The sequence below is a fragment of the Cydia splendana genome, chromosome 19 (genome assembly GCF_910591565.1).
Source record: "Cydia splendana chromosome 19, ilCydSple1.2, whole genome shotgun sequence".
Taxonomy (NCBI): domain Eukaryota; kingdom Metazoa; phylum Arthropoda; class Insecta; order Lepidoptera; family Tortricidae; genus Cydia; species Cydia splendana.
The window spans coordinates 863,171-887,048 of NC_085978.1; the positions used below are offsets into that span (position 1 = coordinate 863,171).

Consider the following 23,878-nt stretch of genomic DNA (forward strand, 5'->3'; position numbering starts at 1 on the left):
TAATATATTATGCTTGTAATTACAATATCAGGATACCTAGCTGTTAGGATAAAGCTTAGGTAGAGCGTGATGTTGCTCAGGTATTTATAATGTGTCTTTGGTAACCCCATACTTACTATACATACATAAAATAGCTAAATTTATGTATTTGAAATAGGATTTTAATGGAATTTATTATTTCCTTTCACGCACGAGGAATATGGCAAACAATTTAAAGAAACTTATAAAAGAAAATGCAAAGTAAAAAAAACCTTCTTTCATTCAAGGAATACCTAAGATTCGAGCATTATTTCACGAATTCATATACATATAGGTAGTTTTAGTTTAGTCTCTTTAGTTCTTAGCTTAATTTATTTTTGTCAGTCATATTTTTTTTAGGATTACAAATAATTAGTTAACAGTTTATTTTATAAGTTCTAAATACAATATACATATATCTAATGGTAAACATCAGTATAAATCATAAACTCACCCTGACGAAGATCAGCAGCCTCGTATCCCCAATCCTGTACTTCCCCTCCGACACCCTCACCATCGGGAATTGCGTGGGACACGAGCACCTCTCCACCAAGTCCCTCACCCTCTCATCCAAACTCCTCAAGTCATTCGTCACCAGCTGCGGCTGTGGTCCAACGGGAACCAATCCCAGCGCATTATCATCAGGTCTTAGCTCCTCTCCTGCTAGTTCTCTCTCTATCTGCTTCTCCATTTGAACTAGCAGCGGAGCCGGCATTCCTAAAACCGCTCCTTTCCTCGCTACTTCCAAGAGACATAAAACTACGTGCTTCTCATTTTTTCTCAAGCATAAATCATCAGTTTCAAAGAGAAGACACTCCAAAATTCCAAGTGCTCTCCTGCACCAGTCGATGAAGTTAGATAGGTTGTCTCTGGCGAAGAAAGTGCCAGCTTTGGCGGCAGGCAGCATGTTGACTGGGGGTCTGGAGCGCAGGGCCTTGGCCAGGGTGAGGGCATCTTCAGATTCTGGGGCTGGAGAGTCGAGGATCAGGCGGGCGGACTCACGGACGGCATTGGCGTGCTGGAACAACAGAAAATCAACTGTTAGGTATTTTTGCAAAATTGTTTAGTTCGATTGTTTGAGATCGACGTCGAGGATATGTAGTATAGACTTTGACCACGCTAAATTTGGTCAAATTTGTCAGTAAGAATGCATGCATACATATACCCCTATAAGCTCCATACTTGACGTAGCACTTGGCATGAAAACTTAGCGTAAGAACTTGAAGTAAGAACTAGGAAATATCTTATGCCCAAAAAACATGGTTTAAAGAAACATTGTACGATGCAAAACATAATTTATGACGGAATAAAAGCCTGGTATTTGATTATCTTGATGATATACCTCTTTATGCGTAATTATAAAATACTGTTCGTTATATTCTCGTAAGCAGCCATACAATTAACAATTTCGCAGTAAAATGATTATGCATTGATCACTTTCTACCGGGAAACATGAGATATCGATTAATATCATCTGATATCTCTACTAGCACGCATCTATCTAATTCTCAAGTCAATATACCAACATATATTGGCCTCTAGGCATTTAACTAGTATGTGGAATCTAAGTTAAAATTTAAACTGGTTGTCTAAAGAATTTTCAATAATCAGGTATAATCATTGATCAACAGACTGGAAAGTATGTCGGCGACAAGCAATCAGCTAATAATAGAGAAAAATGGCGTTTGGTCTATTTCAATTTCGTTTGGTCGTAAATTCATTGATTAGTTTGCTGTGCATCAGAGATTTGGGAGCAAATAGCGATTGAATCAAGTGCATTTGTTTTATGTTTTGTATTAAATGCAGGATCGTAGTAACAATATAGCTGTACTAAATACATATAAAGCTACACTTCAGAGAGAGGCACTCGAATACATAAGAATCCTCACCGCATAAACTATCCAAGTCAGTTCCTGAACTTCAATTACATCCCAAATGAACTAGAACTTGGCACCCATATAGATCTCAATTCTTTTGCCGGCGAAGTCAACAAGGACGCATATTCTTAATGTTGAACTTAGCTCTCATGACATATTTATGTTTTTGGTGTGATAATATATTTTTACTATTATAGTGATCACAAATTGTTCTAAAACGGAAGTTTTCATCATAAAGTAATAGTAGTTTGTGTTACAAGGGATCAAAATGATATATTTCCGTCAAGGGCGTACATTGAATCCTGAAGGAAGCGATGGATTCTACAATAGAATCCCCCAATCTCACTACGTTCGGGATTCTAAAGTGTCCTGAGTGTAATGAGGGTTTCAACGCCCGTGTTAACGCCCAAGACGAAATAATTTTGATACCATGTGACACATACTGCTTTTCACATCAACTATGAGGAAAAAAAAAAAAATAAGGAAATTATCATGTATCAAAACACTAGTTAAGCTAAAAAAATTGTATGTAAAAATGAAAAAAAAGGTGTCCTAGAACAGAAAAGTACAACTTTGATCCCTCCTAGCAGGGAAGAAAAGTGCCACTTTGATCCCTCCTAGTGGGGAAGAAAAAGCCCTTTTTAGAATAGGTGATGTGAAAAGTATATACAAGGTTCTTACGTAGTGGTTTTTATAATATTAGCATCATTTTATAAAATTCTGTACCTATAGTATACACCGGAGGGGAACACCCAAATATTCCGAAATATGTTTTTCCGACTTTCATAACCTCGATTTTCATAATCACGATTTTTTATGCGTCCGAAATATCGAAATCACGACTTTGAAAACCACGAAAGCAGAAAATCACGACTGCGCTATTTCCGAATACTTAAAATCCGATTGTCATATGAACGAAAGCTTAAAGTTCCGATTTTTAAAAATCCGATTTTTTTTTCCGAATTTGTCTAATCCGAAAAATCATTGACCGATCGGAAATAAAATAATTCGGAATTCAGAAATTCGATCTTTTGTAAACTCGGAATAATGAAATTCGTGATTTTCAAAAGGGAAGTAATTAAATGGTCAGCCGTTTTTAAAATTGATCTGCAAAAAAAAATGCATTTAAATTATTTGGACATGCTAGAACTGCTACCTTTACAGAAACCAACTGCTACTAGAAAAGTGGGTTAGGATAGAACTGCAACCTTCACAGAAGCCAACTGCTACTAGAAAAGTGGCTTAGGTAGGTTAGAACTGCGACCTTTACGGAAACTAACTGCTACTAGAAAAGTGGGTTAAGTTAGGTTAGAACTGCGACCTTCACAGAAACCAACTCCTACTAGAAAAATGGGTTAGGTTAGGTTAGAACTGCGACCATCACAGAAACCAACTGCTACCAGAAAAGTGGGTTAGGTTAGGTTAGAACTGCGTCCTTTACAGAAACCAACTGCTACTAGAAAAGTGGGTTAGGTTAGATTAGAACTGCGACCTACACAGAAGCCAACTGCTACTAGAAAAGTAGGTTAGGTTAGAACTGCGACCTTTACAGAAACCAACTGCTACTAGCGAAGTGGGTTAGGTTAGGTTAGAACTGCGTCCTTTACAGAAACCAACTGCTACTAGAAAAGTGGGTTAGGTTAGGTTAGAACTGCGACCTTCACAGAAGCCAACTGCTACTAGAAAAGTAGGTTAGGTTAGAACTGCGACCTTTACAGAAACCAACTGCTACTAGCGAAGTGGGTTAGGTTAGAACTGCGACCTTCACAGAAACCAACTGCTACTAGAAAAGTGGGTTAGGTTAGAACTGCGACCTTCACAGAAACCAACTCCTACTAGAAAAATGGGTTAGGTTAGGTTAGAACTGCGACCTTCACAGAAACTAACTGCTACCAGAAAAGTGGGTTAGGTTAGGTTAGAACTGCGACCTTTACATAAACCAACTGCTACTAGAAAAGTGGGTTAGGTTAGGTTAGAACTGCGACCTTTACAGAAACCAACTGCTGCTAGAAAAGTAGGTGTAGGTTAGGTTAGAACTGCGACCCTCCCTCCCCTAGAAACTTACTGCTTACAGAAAAGTAGGTATAGGTTAGGTTAGAACTGCGACCTCTACAGTAAATAACTGTTTTTAAAAAAGTAGGTTTAGGTTACGTTAGAACTGCTACTTAACAACAAATTCGGAATATCGTTATTCGGAATTTAAAAAATAGGAATCACGTCAAATCGGAATTCAAAATTTCGGAATTATGACAATTCGGAATTCGTGATATCAAAAATCGTAAATGTTAAATTCGGTGTTTCGGCCTATCGGAATTGTTATATTCGGAATTATGTGGTTCGGAATTTTAAAAATCGTCGGTTTTACTATTCGGAAATATAAAACTTCGTGATTTTCATCGTTCGGTAATTACGACAATCGGAATTTTGATGGGTCTATCTCATTTAAAAATCGGAATAATAAAATTCGATATTTTAAAATTCGGCATAAAATATTTCGGAATTATGTAGTGTACCCACACCGGAGATATCGCAAAATCGCAATATGAAATGAGAATATCTCTTAGCGCCGCTTGCACTATTCCACTAACCCGGAGTTAACCCGTTAAACCTGAAGTTACCATGGTTAGCAGTATAATTTGACACTGGGTTAACGGTTTAACCGCTTAACTCCGGGTTAGTGGAATTGGTGCAAGTGGCCCTTAAAGTAATAGGCAAATAAAAGCTAATGATATAGAAATCGAACTTCTTGCACAAGTGACCAATAAAACCTTACTCAAATTAATATAACTACAAAATACGATGTTTAAGTACTCTATAAACATTATTACCTCAAAATGCCACGCACGCAATGAGTACGAGTATCAATGAAGTAACGTGAGCGCAGCGGCGGTTTCTATGCAAAGTGCAAATGCCGCATAGTTATTACCTACATTACCATAAGGTTGTGTAGTGTTTGATGCGAAATGTCACATTGCGTTGGTATGTAAAGAAGATAGGTAATTATAATAAATAAGTTGAATAATTAAACATAAATTTATTTACATCAAAGTACACAAGTTACAAATCGAATTTCTGCGAAATAGAAATGAGTTAAATTTAAAATTCAATTCTTCTTATACAAAAAGGTAACTAAAACTGACAATTTTATTGTGGTTAGTGCATTAAGTGAAGTCGTGTGAGATGCACGCCAAGACAATCGTCAAGGTCGCGTCAAAACCACTTCAGTATCGTATCAAGTTTGTAAATCTGAATATATTATTCACATGTATATTGCATATGTATTACCTCATTACTACCTTTGTGTGAATGTATATTGCGACTGGCGCCTTAGATTTTGTAATGGACGTTATAAATATGTATTTTAATTGATATTGTAAAGCAGCACTTATCGTTATAAAATGTAGTAGTAACTCAGGCGATGTGTTGAGCATTTAAATAAACTCATACCTCTTAATTACTTTGTAGGGTTCCGTACCTCAAAAGGAAGAAACGGAACCCTTATAGGATCACTCGTGCGTCTGTCTGTTTGTCTGTCACAGCCTATTTTCTCGGAAACTACTAGACCGATTAAGTTGAAATTTGATTCACATATGTAAATTAGTGACCCAAAGACGGACATGTAACGTAAATAAATAAGGAGTTTTTTTTAATTTAGTTGTATAATTAATTTATACTTTTCTATTACATACTGACCAAGGCACTTTGCAAAAACTAGATTTGACTGAAAATCTCAGTTAAAACTAATTTTCACCGAGGCCTTACGAAAAACTTATTTTAACTAGTGAACGCGTCTCAGTAAAAATAAGTTTTTACGGTAACATATATACCTATACATTATGTAGTCTAGTGAACATTAAACTTGGATATAACTGAAAAATGGAAAAATTTACTATCTTGGACGAGACTCGAACTCGCGAATCTTGACCACTTATAGCCCAACGCGCTAAAAACTGAGTTATTTATTTAAACTTTATTGCACAATAAAAATAAGTAGAAATGGCGGACTTAATGCTTAAAGGAGTTGCCGAGACTTCGAGAGCGTTTGCAGACGTGTCTGCTTCATACAAAATTAATTAGGTTTAGGTTTATTTCGAACGCTGAGCTATAACGCTGACTGTACCCGAGCCCACGCGCCCACCGTTGGGCCCACATCGCGTATGAAGCCATTAATAACTGTTAAAACACTAATCCCGTCGAGATGAATCATTATGCTCATGCGCCGGTGCGGTACCATTGGCACTCGAATCGCTTAAGGGTAGATTGATCTCTACGTCCGAGCATGGCAGTTGTTTGGTCAACGGTGGGAAAGCGAGTTTTTATAATTTTAAGTTAAATAGTTTAGAAGTTATATCAAATATATTAAAAACGGGTCACTCACGTATTTTAAGTCGAAAAACGCTCGACATGATTCACTCCGTACCGAGGAGTGTCATCAGGAGGTTGCGTTTACGGTGACGCCTCTGCGCCAGCAGCTGTGCAGTCTGCGCCGGTCCGTCACCGTAAACGCAAGCTCCTGATGACACTCCTCGGTACGGAGTGAAACATGTCGAGCGTTTTTCGACTTAAAATACGTGAGTGACCCGTTTTAAATATATTTAATATGTCTGTGTCTCACGGAAGTTTTGTTAGTTTAGAAGTTATTTAAGAAAACAGACAAAAAATCCGAAAGGACTGGGTCTAGAATTAAAAAAATGCACAAAGTGTTTTTTTCCCTATTTATAGGAAACCTATAAGAAATTTGCAGTCAAGAGTGACTTGGACAAGACACATTGCTAAAAAATGTGCGAAGTACGGAAGCCTTGAGCGCGAGTTCGATTCGCACTTAGCCGGTATATAAGTAGGAAGCACGATTAGCAGGATATGCAATTCGAGACCTAAACGAGAACGACGGCCCGATTTGAACTTTAACACCTGTGTTAACCATGATTCTATATAGCAAATAAATTACAAATTAAATTAAATAGGTGACGTTCCATGACAGACGTGTCAAGTGAAAATGTATATCATAATATTTACTTTTGTACTCCTTTTCCGCATAAATAAGTGTTTTATTAGTGTAGTGCTCTTCTTTACGCCCCTTAACATACACATACACATAATTTCAAATCTTGGGCCACTTTGTGGCGCCGAAAATACCCGTATAATGAACCCCTGTCAGATGAAGATTAACTACAAAAAACACTACCAATAGTATGCTCACAAGATTACGGAAAAAAGCAGCTACAAATGCACGACCATCCTCACTACCTTCCCCAGGGCCCGCTTCGCCCAAGTCCCTACACGGAATTTCTTCGTCAGGAGATGAGTTTGCGTCAGCAACCGACACAGACGAATCCTGTAATGAACACGATCCGCCACAACCACTTCGGTCACCACTGGGATCGCCACCACCTTCGCTGCCACAACCTTCGTTACCGCCGTCGCTACCGCTGCTACTACCACCGGTACCGCCACAGTCTCAGCCACCGTCCCCACCGATGTCGCTGCCACAACCGCCGCCGCCACCATCACTGCAAAGAGTGCTGCCACCACAGCCGGCATGCCACGGGCCTACAGGACAATTGACCCCGACCACTCTGGATAATTCAACACGTTGTCCTCTTTGCCCTCAGAATCGCTCTTTTAAGGGACAGAGGGGACTGAATATCCATTTGAGACGACACCACGGTACCAGCGGCATTTCCGGTACCAATCCCACCCAAACCGGAATCTTGGACGTAGTACCACTGTCACAACATACAAGAAACCGACTAGATGATCTACCAATACTCAAATCTAATGTGCCAGTACTTAGACACATCCCTAAGGGAGCCAGATGCCTCGCTGCCGATAAGCTATGCTCAATTATCGATAATTGCTTACATACTAATAGCGTTGACGATTGGATTAGTCTATTGTCGTTCTCATACTCAGCCTTAAGGGTGCCAGACGCCACTGAGCGCCGATCACTCACGTCTAAAGTTAAAAACAATATTAATAACATTCAAATATACTTTCCATCCACAGCTACAGCCAAACCCGCCTCATTATACCGCACCATCGAGACCAAAGTACACGACGGTGATCTGAGAGGAGCCGTTCGGTTGCTTCTGTCGGACTCCGCACTTGCTCCCTCTAATAAGAATACCCTACTTGCTTTGAAACAGAAACATCCGCCACCATCTAGGCTAGTAACATTGCCGTCTGAGCCTAACATTGCAAGCCCCTTTCTGTCTGTAACGCCTTCAGACGTAACCACGGCAATCTTGTCTTTTTATAATGGGTCGGCCTCTGGTCTCGATGGTTTGCGACCACAGCACCTTAAAGAACTAATCTCGCCGGCCGCCGGGAACAACGGCCCCCGTCTGCTAGAGGCCCTCGCCAAATTATGCAATTTCCTACTGAGAGGTATGCTAAACATGGAGGTGAGACCATTTCTTTATGGGGCCTCTCTTTGCGCCTTATCTAAAAAAGACGGTGGCATCAGACCGATTGCAGTAGGCAGTATTTTCCGGCGCCTCACGGCTAAACTCTGTTGCCGAGCAGTAAGAGAAACAATGTCTGGCTATTTGCAGCCCAGACAGTTGGGTTTTGGCACAATTCTGGGCTGTGAAGCGGCAATACATGCCACTCGTCACTTCGCAACGGAACACCATACAACGAATGACATCATCATCAAGATAGACATTAAAAATGCTTTCAATAGTGTAGAAAGAGACGTCATCCTAAATGAAGTTCTTGATAAAATTCCACGCCTTTACCCCTTTATCTATCAATGCTATGCTTCCCCGAGTAATCTCTTTTACTCTGGTGAACGCTTCCAGTCTCAAGTCGGCGCTCAACAGGGCGACCCCCTAGGGCCCCTTTTATTCTGTCTGGCCATACATAAAATGATTTCTGCAGTTAAAGCACCATTAAACGTATGGTATCTTGATGATGGTGTCATTGGAGGTAGCCCCGATGTTGTCATAGAAAATTTAAAGACCTTAATACCAGCATTAAAAACAATAGGACTAGAGATTAACCCTTCAAAGTGCGAATTCTTTACTTGCGGCGATATAACTTTTGAAACACTCACAGATCTCGAAACGGTTCTGCCGGGAATGAGGCAGATTGTTAAATCCTCCTTCCAACTCCTAGGTGCTCCCATATTCTCCGAGGGTGTCAGCTCTGTACTACAAAGCAAAAGGCAGGCACTCTCGGGAGTACGGGAGCACCTGGTTAATCTGTCTGGGCACGTCTCCCTCATTCTTCTGCGGAACTGTTTCGCACTACCTCGTACCGTGTACACCCTACGAACATCTCCGACTTGGCTTTTCGAACAGGACCAACAAACCCTTGACGACACATTAAAACTCATCCTAGAAACAGTACTGAACGTAAGTTTGAGCGTAGATCAGTGGCGTCAGGCGTCCTTACCTGTTCGCTATGGCGGCCTCGGTATCCGTCGAGTCCAGGATATCGGCTTGGTGGCGTTTTTGGCCTCGATACACAGTTCAGCTGATCTAGTTGGTCGCATACTTGCAATAGAGAGCACAAATATCTGCATACCTTTCGCATCCGATGCCTTAGCAAAATGGGCCACATTATGTCCATCCAACGAACATCCGGATAGCCCGGCCGTTCAGAGGGGCTGGGATGACATCCTCTGTAGGCTACGCCACGCAAATTTACAGGCTGGTGCCTCGGGAACTGATCTGGCGCGTCTCAAGGCCGCCTCCAAGCCTGAGTCGGGTGCGTGGCTGCACGCCTTGCCATCCCCTCAATTAGGCACACTGCTGGACAATGATTCCCTTAGGATCGCAGTGGCCTTAAGGTTGGGGTGCAAGGTGTGCAACCCGCACCGCTGCATCTGCGGAGTGATGGTGGAAGAGAACGGCCACCATGGGCTCAGCTGCCAGAGATGCGCCGGTCGTTTCCCCAGGCACCATTCTCTAAATGAAATCGTACGTCGAGCCATGCTGTCGGTGGGTGTTCCGTGCCTCCTTGAACCACCAGGGCTGTCTCGAACAGACGGCAAACGACCCGACGGGCTGACCTTGGTTCCCTGGCAGAGAGGGCGGTGTCTTATATGGGACGCAACTTGTGTGAGTACATTTGCTGCGTCCCATGTAGGACACACCGCTAAGTCGGCAGGCTCAGCGGCAGAGACTGCCGCCAAAAACAAGCACCAAAAATACTTTGCCTTGGGAGCCAACTACGACTTTGTGCCCGTTGCCGTCGAGACAGCCGGGCCCTGGGGACGGGAGGCGCGTGACCTATTTAGAGAGATCGGCAAGCGCCTAAGGGAAAAGGGGAATGACCCCCGTTCTGAGTCATGGCTTGTCCAACAGGTCTCCATCGCCATACAGCGGAGTAACGCTGCAAGTGTGATGGGGACCTTTGGACCCGGCATGGCTCAGAACGGGTTTTAGTTCTTAAGTTTTGTATGTATTTGTTTTATATTATCAAATAAATGACTATAGTAGATAAATTAAATTAAGATACGTCAATTAATACATCTAGAAACGATATGGATTAGATACTCGTATGTCAGTGTCAAAACGTCACTTTTGACACTAACACATCTAATCCATATCGTTTCTAGATCTACTAATTGACGTACCTATCTTAAAGTTCGAATAGGGCAGATAGTCGAGTAAGGCGAGTACACATCGAGTTCCAATAGTAGCGCCGCTGCGCTTGCGACACTGTACTCGCGATCGGAACTGATCGATTGATTCATCTGCGAACGTTGGTTCATATTTTTATGACTCATACTGTATTTAATACATTATTATAATGAAAGGTTGCAATACAATTACTTTAGGAACGTCATAGGTAGGTATAGGTACCATACCATAGACACCATACCATACCATAGACCATACCATAGATACGTACATATAGGTACCATAATATAGGTACCATACCATTACCAATTACCGTACTTACCTACATACAGGCATACTCTCAACTTTACAACAACAACACAAATGACCGGTTTTCATTGCATTTCACTATAATTTTTAACGACGGCTAGTTAGTTTCAGGTTCGCAATTTTCACTTAAGTGTAATTAAACACATTATGCCAAACAAATTTATTTTATGCCAAAAATGCCTTACATCATTTTGAAAAAGAGCTGATACTCTTCAAATTGCTGGATCGGTTATGAAACATAGCAAAGAAATTCGCTTTTACGTAAAAAAAACGCATCGAAATCGGTCGGAGGTATGATGCCACAGACAGACAGACATAGGCGTCAAACATTATAACACCCCTATTATTTATCCTGTGTCGGGGGTTAAAAACGGGCCTCTTGTATTGAAACTGCGCGCGGAGAATATACAATTCTTAATAAATGAAAATCTTTTTTCCTTAATAAATCAAGTTCATACTATTAAAAGTATTAGAACAAATTAGATTATTTTTCAAAAAATATTTTAATTTGTTTTTTATTTCAAGTAGAAACACCAGGGGGCGCCATAAGCCTTCAGTAAGAAGTGCATATACTTGTAAAAATACGACCTATGCCGCTGTAGCCCGGTGGCCGAATGGCACAGGCACCTGCCGCGATAGCAGAGGATGCTGGTTCGATTCCAGCCTGGAGCACTGGAGGACTTTTTTTTAGTATATGACATTTATTTCAGTTTATAAATCAAGTTCATGTTGTAAATTCTGTAAACTATGTGATACCTGCTCAATTATCAATTAATAATACTAGAAATAGAAGTCTTTAGGTATTTAATTACGTAAACTTTATTGCAAGATTGTACAAATGACGAACATTTTGCGTAAACAAAACAAACTCGAGTGTTCATAAATGAAGTGCCTTCAAATTAGCGAAGCCATAAAGAACTTTAACGGGCACTTCATGACAGTGCCAAGTTCAGGCACTGGCGCCACGGCACTGTTCGACATTGAAACAAGCGATCTCGGGTGATTTCCGACTCAATTTTTAAATACTTACAAACGTTCGTATTTTTTTTTTCAAACTGTTAACACCTACTTACTCTTAATATTTATTTTATATTACGTTGTGCTTGTTACTTGTATATAACTTAAAAAGTACGAGTATTTGTTTTAGTTTTAAGAATTATTTGCAACACCCTATCAGGGTCCTTGTGCTTGAATGGTCATATATAGATTTAAAACAAAAGTTGTTACTCTTTTGTTAAGAGTTTCTGTAAGTATATGTTTCGAATGATTTTGTTACACAGGTTCATAGAAAAGAAAGTAAGTATCTGAATGCGAATAAGGGTTCTATACAAAAATGTCTTTATATTTAAATGTGTTTCTTGACTCTTATTCTAGGTAGGTCCACAGAAGTGACGAGACTTTGGAGCGTAAAGGAGACCAAAACTTACTTTACCCCACGTGAGGACTATGCTGATACTTCTCCAAGACCATGGGGACAATGGCGTCCTCTCGACACGTCAGATGTAATTTTAAAACATTATTATACGCGATGAAGTCTCGCCTCAATTTTAAATAAATGTATTTATGATTCTTTAGGGCCGATAACATGGTGAATCCACTGCGCGTCTGTACCAACCAATCCGCACGTGTATGATACACATTTTGATTCTTTATAACATCAAAATTAAAAACCGGGACGTAGCAGATCTGTTTCCATATTTGTTCTCGCCGACCTCTTTCCGGTCTATCACAATACGACTTCATTCTAAATTCTACTACCCAAATTTTTTAATGAAGGCTATTCGCTATTATTACTTACATGATTAATCATAGATCTCAATTGGACACACGGACTTCCATGCCCTTTTGAAGATGTGTACAACTTATGATCACATAACCTGTCATTTGAAGGCCAAGTTCAACAATGATTTAAATCTCATTTGGCCGTGTCTAAAATGCGAGTCAAGATCACAATACGAGTACCATTGTCGAATGGTCATGTAGAATCAGGTTAACCATCTTGAATCTGAATGAATGATTCAATCTTATTTGGTCATGTCCAAACAACCACAATTTAAGATCACAATAGCATTTCCGATTGAAGTCCAAGTTCACAATCACATAAACTCTTTAATCTTATTCAGACATGTCCAAAACGCAACATTAGAACACAATACCATTGTAGAATGAAGACCGTTCACCATCTTTATTGATTCAATAAATTAGCTCTTTAATGAAGGGTGTGATGGGAATCTGCCGAATCCTCAGAACAGGGCTATAACCGCGAAAAACCAAGTTCGCAAATTGCGGACATCTTTCTCTGTCACTCTAATCACGCCTTCATTAGAGTAAAATAGAAAGATCCTCGCAAATTGCGAGTATCGGTTTTAGCGGTAGGCCCCCAGGTGACACCGCAATAGAAAACTGCACAGCCAAAATGTAATGTATGTACCTATCTATGGGCTTTATACTGGGTGATTTTGGGATCGTGATCCTGAATGTTAAAAATCTGTTAAGATGGTCATAATAGTTGCCTGAAAATAAATGATATTTGTTTATTTTGAATCTTATTTGAGCATATCCAAAATGGGCATATCCAAAACGCATTAAGATCACAACAGCACCGTCGACCGAGGGCCATGCGCCGGCGCCGGTATCAAAACCGGAAGACCGCTCAAGGCCGACTCTCACTTTCGATCGGATCCCCGTTAGCAGGGCTGCACCTGTCCTGTTTGCCGAAGGAGGGTAAGGAGGAGATTTGTTTTGTTTTTGGATAGGTCAATGACATTTTGTACAACAACAACATTAAGCTAATTTCACGTATTTTTAGTCATACGACATGTTAGCTTTATGTTAGTATGACTCACGACAGTTTAAAGTTTAAATTCAAACAACAACATTTTGTGTTACATTTTTTTTCAGCGTTTCGGCTATAGATTGAACTTTCTCTAAGGTTTTCTCAAGGGAAAACCGTGAGTATTAATGATATATGTAGGTACTTAAAAAAGAGTGTACAGTCGCCATCAGATACATCGGAGCGGCTGAGATGCTCTAAAATATCTGAACATGCACTCTAACCCCTTGACAATAGAGGTGTGTTCAGATATTTGTGAGCGCCTTGTCCGCTCCGATGTATTTGATAGCGACTGTACATGGCGTTAACATAAGAAGGTGTAAGTACCATTTATTTAAGCTATCAGCACAAAATACAAACCCATAATCTAAAAACGACTAAGTAATTTCGTTTAGTAGTACCACTGTATATATATTGTATGTAAATAAATGATTTCGAAATCTAAAAACTAATTTCTCAGCAAAACTGCATTCGGCTGAGCAAATCAGAATATTTTGAAGGGATGATTCTAAATACTTCTGCATAAAGTGACCATGCACTTTTGCAGCTAGGTTTAACGAGTACCTAGACGTTTTGAAAGAGTGTGCAACGAGCATAATGAAGCATGTCTCCTATATTAAGGCTTTTATAGCCTAAATACAGGAGACATACTTACTTAATCACTGATGTGATTCATAATTTTCTTAACCTATTGTAAAAATTAACAATGAGCCGACCTTAGCACAGAAACTCAATACTATTGTTATAGTAATTTTCATAACGCTATAATATTCTCGACAATTGCTCAACTGTCAAAACTGGATATCTGGAGCACTGGGTTACTATTATGTGTTTATTCTCACTATTCTCAACGTACAATGTTTGTGGCTGACGAATCAATGAGAACCTGGCTGCCAACATCACTACACCTAACAAAACAAAGTCCCCCGCCGCGTCTGTCTGTTTGTGTATTTGTATGTTTGTTCGCGATAAACTCAAAAACTACAGAATTGATTTTCATGCGGTTTTCACCTATCAATAGAGTGATTCTTGGTGAAGGTTTAGGTGTATATTTTTTTAACCCGTGCGAAGCCGGGGCGGGTCGCTAGTTGTTGTATATGTATAATTTAGTTATTGAGTTAAGTTATAAGCTCATAACCTACTACTTACTATAAGAGGGAGTGGAAATTATATATCATATCATATCAGATTCAGTCTAACACAGAAAATTGTACCCACAGTAGAAAAAGTAAGAGCGAATCGCCTAGCGTGGTACGGGCATATTGTGATGCGGAGGGATGAAAGTCATGTGACGAGAAAGGTATTACGAATGAATGTGAAGGGAAGTAACGGGAGAGGAAAACCAAGGAAAAGGATGGACTGTGTGAGAGATGATATGAAACGAACGCAAGTGAATGATGAGATGACGGGGAAGAGAGAGGTATGGAAGAGAAAGATATGCTGCGCCGACCCCAAATGAATGGGATAAGGGCAAGCAAATGATGATGATTCAGTCTAACACAGTATAATCGCCATAAGCATAGCCCAGCACAGTGATCAATAACTATTACAGTATTTATCGATTATCAACCGGCAAGGCTATTCGCACTGACATTACAAATGATAACATCGTTATCAGTGATCTAGAATTAGTAATAACAGTGATAAATGAAGTTGTATCAATGGTGGCGCAGGCGGAAATTGATTTGCAACAGCGAATCATGTTATCTGTAATTTAGAAGGATATCTATCTATCTGACAATCGCAAAGGTTTGTTTAACTGATACACTAGATTTAATAGTTCTAAACCCACCTGTACAAATCTAACCTTTTTATTACCTAAATAAAAACACCAATTTTTCGTAATTGTCTATTGCATAACGGGGAGTGCTCCGAGGAATTGTTTGGATTAATCCCCGCCGCTTAAGGCTACTTGCACCATTCACTAACCTGGGGTTAACCGGTTAAACCTGGAGTTACCATGGTTACCAGTAAAATTTGTCTCTGGGTTAACGCATTAACGGGTTAACCCTGGGTTAGTGGGATGGTGCAAGTGGCGCTTAGTCAGATGGTTGGTAGTTCTCAACTGAGCGTTTCCCCAGAAACTTCCTGCCTCGTACAGCCAAACTAAAATGAACTATCGCCCGCGGTATTTCCAGATCTATACGACCTTCAAACCTTCAAGAAAAGTGGTCTTATCGCTAAAAACAGTATGTCAGTATGTGATAGTATATACCAACGTCACCATTTCCTTTGAAGTAGAATAGAAATTAATGAACGTCAAACTAAAGTAACTCATGACCCTTGTTTATTGTTTATTGTAAAGGTAACTTGACATCAAGCTGAGGGGAGACCTTTTCAGTGACGTTTATGTTTCTACTAATGAAAGTGTTGTATTAGTTTTAAGCAATACTGTAAGCGTCCTGAATAAATTTATTTTCTTCTTCTTCTTCTAAAATGTTACCAGTGTTGAAAAACTGATGCTAAATACTTATTTTACAGGATTTTTGGTATACATCTCATTATTGGTGTCACGTCTATTAAAGGGGTGTTTATATAGACGGCAATTTTCAATTTTACAGCAAAGTTAGAAGGGCCACGTGACGGGAAGCTCCGTGTGCCCCATATAAGGACCGGAGCCGACCGGCCTCGCCGCGCGCGCAAGGCCGCAGGGTGACTGACTCACGCGCAACTAAGTAGACGGGCGTAAGTGAGATTTTATATCACTTCGAACATGCATACAGCCTGAATGATGGTAAGCGATCACCGTAGGCCCAGGGGTCAGCAAAGCGCCTTTTGAAGGTACGATTGCGGCTCTTCAAGCCTCCCAAAAAGATTAATCCTTAAGAGCCCCACTGAAAGAAAATTAGCGGCTCTTTGAGATGCCTAAAGCTGATTTCTACTGCATTTGGTTCTTCTTTTCAAAAGTTTGCCGACCCGTACCGTAGCCTATAAACGCCAGAGAGCCTGGTCAAATGACAATCGTTGATGGGAAAACAACGCCATTCGAAACTTAAAAAGATGTGGAAATGATCAAGTAAATTTTCGTTGCATCAGTCATCCCGATCCCGATACATTATTTGTTTTCGATCGGCGTTACCTTTGTAGGTTTCTAGGGGTGTTACATGCGCGTTGCTGGTCCTTTAAAATACCTGTATAGTCCAGAACCTCGGCGTAGCTCATTTCACAGTGGGAACGTCCAAGGGAGGAATTCGTCTAAAACCGCACAGCTGACCATTATTATGGCGTTAGATTTTTCGTCTAAATTGCGTGTTATAAAGTACGTCTGGTGGATAATCATTGTTTAAGCTACGTACTGCAAGTATTGAACGAGTGATCCTATAAGGCATAAGGGTTCCGTTTTTAACAAGCTTTTATTAGGTCGACCTGTATGTAACTATTTATGTAATGGAATTTAAGGTAACTAATTTAACCATCTTCCAAGGATCGTAGCGTCATGAAAATTGGCAGCTGAATGTAGTTCTGATGACAATACAATAATATGGTACTGTCGAACTGATCTGATGATGAACACAGGAGGTGACCATAGGAACTCTCGACCTGTATGTAACTAACTATGTAATGGAATCTAAGGTAACTAATTTAACCATCTTCCAAGGATCGTGGCGTCATGAAAATTGGCAGCTGTATGTAGTTCTGCTGACAATACAATAATATGGTACTGTCGAACTGATCTGATGATGGAGACAGGAGGTGGCCATGGGAACTCTGTGATGAAACAACGCAACCTAATTGTGTTAGGGGTTTTTAGAATTGTCTCGATGAGTATTAGTTGTCTGTTGTAAGAAAAGTACAGTCAGCGATAAAAGCTTGTACCAAAAGTGAAATTTTTGCCAAAAAAATATTTCCTTTTGAGGTACGGAACCCTAAAAATTGAACCAAATAAAATGTAGTTAGGTATTTGGCAGTTTACGTCGGTTAATTCAATTAGATACCTACCGTAATTAAGAATTGTCTTAATTATGCATGTTGATGTGTTTGGTGTTTATAACCTTTAAGTTTTAAGTTAAAATTCACACTCAGAGCAGATTTATTACCTAGATATCCGTAAAAGGGTGCAATACGGAAGAAAAAAGCTTTTAATGTTAATTTGCTGATGGCACCGTTACATATTCAGGTTTTGATGGAGTGTGGTTAATGTAAAAGATGAATGTGATATCCATCATTGAAAAACGTGGCAAGTACGGTCATATTTCATTTCTTAAGAGTCATCATTTGGACACTGCATATTTACATAGGTAATACAGTGGAACCTCGATAAGGCGAAATTTTAATTAATACGAAATAAAAATGCTATTTTCTCGTTTTTAAGGCGAAGTAACCGACGATCCTCGACGGTGTGTTTCTCCAGAAACTCCCTGCCTAGCACAGCTAAACTGTGGAATGAACTGTCGTCCGCGATGTTTCCGAACCGATACAAACTACAAACCTTCAAGAAAAGAGCGTAGCTATCGTCTTAAATGCCAGCAACGCACTTGCAACCACTCTGGTGGTTCAGGCGTACATAGGCTAATTGTTTACGATTCACCATAATATATTTAATATTCACCTGCTCGTTTGCTTTCTATATGCTAAAAAAGGAACGCGTGATTCAATTAATTATTAGACTTCTATTTGCAAAATAGAAAATCACCGTATTTGCTCATTAAAAAGGTACTCGCGGATGTTTTTGACAATCCGCCGCCAGCTACCGCTTAACGAGTGACTTTTACTTTCTCACGTAGTTTTAACGGTCCGTTTAATTAGTACGTAATCGATCACGCTTGACAAGTCAATCTGTGCATTGGCAGAGAAATTGACATTTGATACACAGTCAGAATAAGCAGTACTTTAACCTGAGTCTTAAATTCCTCCTTCTTTCTCCGTGCCTCTTCCCATTTCATTTGGGGTCGGCCCTCTGAATATGCTTCCGCCATGTGGTTCAGTCATAGTAGGAAGCTGGTATTTTTAGCGACTGTTTCTCCAGGTTTCTCCACCAGGTGGCTTTTGGGCGTCCGGATGGTTGTTTGCCTACCTGAGTCTTTAACTAAGTAGCCGAAACCCGGCCATTTACGAGCGGCTTTAGGTGCAGAAAAATATGTGTCCGATTAATTATTATAGAATAGATTTATTTTGTTTTGTGGATTCCCAATAGTTGCAACTTAAAAAAAATGACAATTTTTTTGTTTTAATTAATTAAGAAATTGATATTCCCAAAGAGCATAAGTACCTAGGTATAAGTACTGGGCAAGTTGCGGTTATTAACCTCATTCAGTTATAGGTATACAGCGAGATTTAAACTAAATAAAAACTTAAAGTTAACATACTGTCAATAATATTTTACATGCTCTTCTTTCATTCTAATCAATAACAGGAAATTATGACAGATCTAATGTTTGAATTACTTTTCTATTTGTTCACACGTTGTTTATATTAATAATACTTAATTGAATGCCTCTATTTGATTTAATTTAACGTATGTCTTATTAAAAAGTGGTCCCTGTCTTTCTTTTTTGAGCGGTGAAAACATCGCATAACAATCGACCAATAAATAAAATAAATAAATATTATATGTCATTTTTTACACAAATTGACTAAGCCCCACGGACCCCACGGTAAGCTCAAGAAGGCCTGTGTTGTGGGTACTCAGACAACGACGTATATGTCGTAGTCAGATCGTATAATCCGCCGTATTACATTACGGCTAGCCGTTATCAAAAACAGGGGCGTTTTGAAATGCGGCGGTTCGACGATTAGCCGGATTGTCATTGCGATACGTTCTTCAATAAGGCGGCCAACGTTTAGCCGCATCGTACTACTATTTTAGATTGTAGAGTGACCAGTTCTTTCGGTCGCCTACGTAACCGGAGTTTGACAATATTTGCAATTTAATTTATTTTTACCATGGTCCCACCGCACTACATGTGTTTCTTTTCCAAAACATTTCCTTCACAACTTAAATAGACGGAGCCCCGCAAGCGGGGCTCCTATTTCTGGGCGGTTTGCCCTTCGGGCATCTGAAGTTACCTAACGAACCTAACCTACTTACCTACCTACGCTTTTTTCCCCAAAGTGTAATGTTTTCACGGACGTCTCACTAAATCAATAGGTAGGTAGGTTAGGTTCGTTAGGTAGCTTCAGATGCCCGAAGGGCAAACCGCTCAGAAATAGGAGCCCCGCGAAGCGGGGCTCCGTCTAGTTAAGTTGCGAAAGAAATGTTTTTTGAAAAGAAACAGTCCGACGAACTCCAGATTTGATGGACACCCCAGCGTTTGTCAGGCAGCGCCACGGGTGTTAAAAATGGGAACTAAAAACTGTCAAAGCGGCGGCTAATGACTCGCTGTATTACATTACGGCTAGCCGCGTTGAAGAACGTATGGCGCCGAATACATTCCGGCGGATTCTCATTCAGCCGCATTCAATCCGGCTAATCGTTAAACCGCCGCATTTCAAAACGCCCCTGTTTTTGAAAACGGCTAGCCGTAATGTAATACGGCGGATTATACGATCCGACTGCGACATATATAATAATATAAATATATAGAAAACAACCATGACTCAGGAACAAATATCTGTGCTCATCAGTCATCACACAAATAATTGCCCTTACCAGGATTTGGACCATCGGCTTCATATAGGCAGGGTCACAACCCACTAGGCCAGACCGGTCGTCAATCAGGACTAATGATTCAATTAGATGGAAATATTTTAGTTTTACTAAGTTTTAGTTTGTTTTATATAACTGAGTTATGTAGTTATAATAACTGAGAATGTATTATGTTATTTGTATCGAACAAATTATTAAAATGGTCACACTAAGGTCGCTACACGACCTTAAGGCCGATCACACATCATTACCCTAAAAGCTCACTCTATCTATAACCGGAACCAAAGTTCACCTTGTAAACATGCCATTTGGAACCTTACCTACCTGTGATAAGTACCTCATTAGATACGGTTCAATAATATGATAGAATGACGCGTCCGGGTTTGAACCTGCACCTTGACCGTTCTGCCTTGAGGGCCTTAAGGGGTAGAGAGAGGTCTTTTCGATACCTTACCTATTTTAGATGTTTAGTTCATGGGTCTTGTATACCGAATTAGATCGGAAGATATATTATGGAACATGGAATTGTTGCATTTTTGGAACAAGGAAAAGTCAAAATAAAGCGTTTAACTCCGTTTTGACAAGTTGGAACAAACAACCGATGCAGGTTGATGGAACAAAATTAAGAACTTTTATGCAAACGGGGAATTGTTTTAGGCTAAAGTATCATTCTATAGAACTTGCTAACTATGTAAACAAACCGCCATATTGAAACTTTCACTAAATCATGATTTCAGTATGGCGGTTTGTTTTCATAGTCAGCAAGTTCCATAGAATGACACTTTACGTACTTACTTTATTTTTCACTTTATAATCACGTTAATATTTCTAACCGTTTTTGAGATACAGTTTGTTCAAAATTAGTGAAAAAATCCGTATGTTTCAACCCTACTTAGCAAGTAGATCCTATGAATGAAATGTGTCAATTTAAAATGTAAATAACTTTGAAAGGGTTGTCACTGATCTAAAAATATTTCACTTTAATGATTTTGTTTTACTTTTGAATCCAGCTTTACAATTATAACTCGATTGTATATCACTTAGATAACACCATCCTTTCAGCTCAGTCTCTAGAAATCTTCAACCCTGTATGTATTATTCTAGGACGAGCAATACCTATCCATACATATAGGTACATAATTATCAGATAGGTATAAAAAAGGTCAAAGTTATTCATCAGTTTCAAAGTTTAAACATATTTAAGTGCTTCAAATATGATTTCATAGAATTCAACATTCCATGTGAACCCACTTAACTCCGAAACACATAGCCCCCTAGTTGCGCCGCAGTCGAGTAAAAGCAACATAATTGATCTAACAGAGCGGCGCTCGCGCATCCGCTGTCGCCGGTGTAGATTGAATCAATGGATAGACGGGTCGGTTTGGGTCTCTATTGATTCCCATAAAGTTTTAAGTCATTGGTTGTCCTATCGTTAGTCATAATTTGTTTTTTTTCAGAAACGCGTTAATTTTCAGAATTGCTATAAAACAAACCTAACCTATCTAACCTTACGAACCTTACGATAACCTTAAGAGCGCTATTACATTTCGGCGTTGAGCGAGTTTAGGTATTTTACGCGCTGCGGCAGGCCGTGCGAGCTCAGTATGCCGATCCCTTCTACCACACTCGCACTACAATGATGGATTAAACATTCTTGATCCTTCGCGAAGCATATTGAAATCAACCATAACAACACTAACTGTACTTAACTTTTAAAGTTCTAAAACTGTTATTTGGTAAGTACGAAAATACTAAATGCAGTGCAAATGTACATAGGGGCTGTTCATAAATTACGTCATCTATTTTTGACGATTTTTGACCCCCCCCACCCCTCAAATCATCCAAAAATCAAGCTTCGAATCAATCTGTTTCCTCCTACGTCATGTTACCATCATCCGATGTCCAGACCCCCCCCCCCCCACTCCTCCCATTTGAAACGACGTAATTTATGAATAGCCCCATACTCGTACTTATGAAGGTATATTACTCGAAAGAAATTATAGGTACCTACTCGCTTATTTACATGTTTCGTCATTGCATTTGGTACCTATAGGTTGTAAAGTTTGTATCAACGAGGGTTTAAAAACGAACTGGTACTGAGGATCTGATGATGATTAAGGTGGTCACGGATACCAATCAACCATGTAGTAACATGATTAGGCTCGTTTGATTCGTCTCAACAAGATCTTTGACACTGAAGATACACAGGGTCTGATGATGGAGCTGGAAGGTGGCCACGGGTACCAGTCTATCATGTAACTAAACAACTTCGTGTTTGGGCTCGTTTGATTCGTCTCAACAAGATCTTTGACACTAGGTGATACTCAGAGTCTGATGATGGAGCTGGAAGGTGGTCACCGGTACCAATCAACCATGCAACTAAACCACTTCGTGTTTAGGCTCGTTTTATTCGTTTCAACAAGATCTTTGACACAAGATAGTACTCAGGGTCTGATGTTGGAGCCGGAAGGTGGTCACCGGTACCAATCAACCATGCAACTAAACCACTTCGTGTTTAGGCACGTTTTATTCATCTCAACAAGATCTTTGACACAAGGTAGTACTCAGGGTCTGATGATGGAGCGCGAAGGTGGCGACGGGTACCTGTCTATCATCATCAGCTCCATCATCAGACCCTGAGTAGTATCTTGTGTCAAACATCTTATTGCGACGAATCAAACGAGCCCAAATACGAAGTGGTTCAGTTACATGGTAGACTGGTACCCGTGGCCACAGTCCAGCTCCATCATCAGACCCTGAGTACTAACTTGTGTCAAAGATCTTGTTGCGACGAATCGAACGAAGCCAAACACGAAGTGGTTTAGTTGCATGGTTGATTGGTACCGGTGACCACCTTCCGGATCCATCATCAGACCCTCAGTACTACCTTGTGTCAAAGATCTTGTTGCGACAAATCAAACGAGCCCAAACACGAAGTGGTTCAGTTACATGGTAGACTGGTACCCGTGGCCACAGTCCAGCTCCATCATCAGACCCTGAGTACTAACTTGTGTCAAAGATCTTGTTGCGACGAATCGAACGAAGCCAAACACGAAGTGGTTTAGTTGCATGGTTGATTGGTACCGGTCACCACCTTCCGGATCCATCATCAGACCCTCAGTACTACCTTGTGTCAAAGATCTTGTTGCGACAAATCAAACGAGCCCAAACACGAAGTGGTTCAGTTACATGGTAGACTGGTACCCGTGGCCACCTTCCAGCTCCATCATCAGATCCTGAGTACTATCTTGTGTCCAAGGTCTTGTTGAGACGAATCAAACGAGCCTAAACACGAAGTGGTTTAGTTGCATGGTTGATTGGTACCGGTGACCACCTTCCGGCTCCAACATCAGACCCTGAGTACTATCTTGTGTCAAAGATCTTATAGAAACGAATAAAACGAGCCTAAACACGAAGTGGTTTAGTGGCATGGTTGATTGGTACCGGTGACCACCTGCCGGCTCCATCATCAGACCCTGAGTACTATCTTGTGTCAAAGATCTTGTTGAGACGAATCAAACGAGCCTAAACACGAAGTGGTTTAGTTGCATGGTTGATTGGTACCGGTGACCACCTTCCGGCTCCATCATCAGACCCTGAGTATTATCTTAAGTCAAAGATCTTGTTGAGACGAATAAAACGAGCCTAAACACGAAGTGGTTTA

At 40.2% G+C, this 23,878-nt stretch overlaps 1 protein-coding gene across 2 annotated transcripts in view; it reads right to left on the reverse strand.

The window, feature by feature from the left end:
* LOC134799868 (GAS2-like protein pickled eggs) overlaps positions 1–23,878 on the reverse strand; it is a 288,568-nt gene that overhangs the window by 16,299 nt on the left and 248,391 nt on the right. For both annotated transcript variants that reach the window (XM_063772278.1, XM_063772279.1), the window contains one exon: positions 473–1,036. In XM_063772278.1, the coding sequence (XP_063628348.1) occupies positions 473–1,036 (564 nt within the window). The remainder of the gene's footprint in view (positions 1–472; positions 1,037–23,878) is intronic.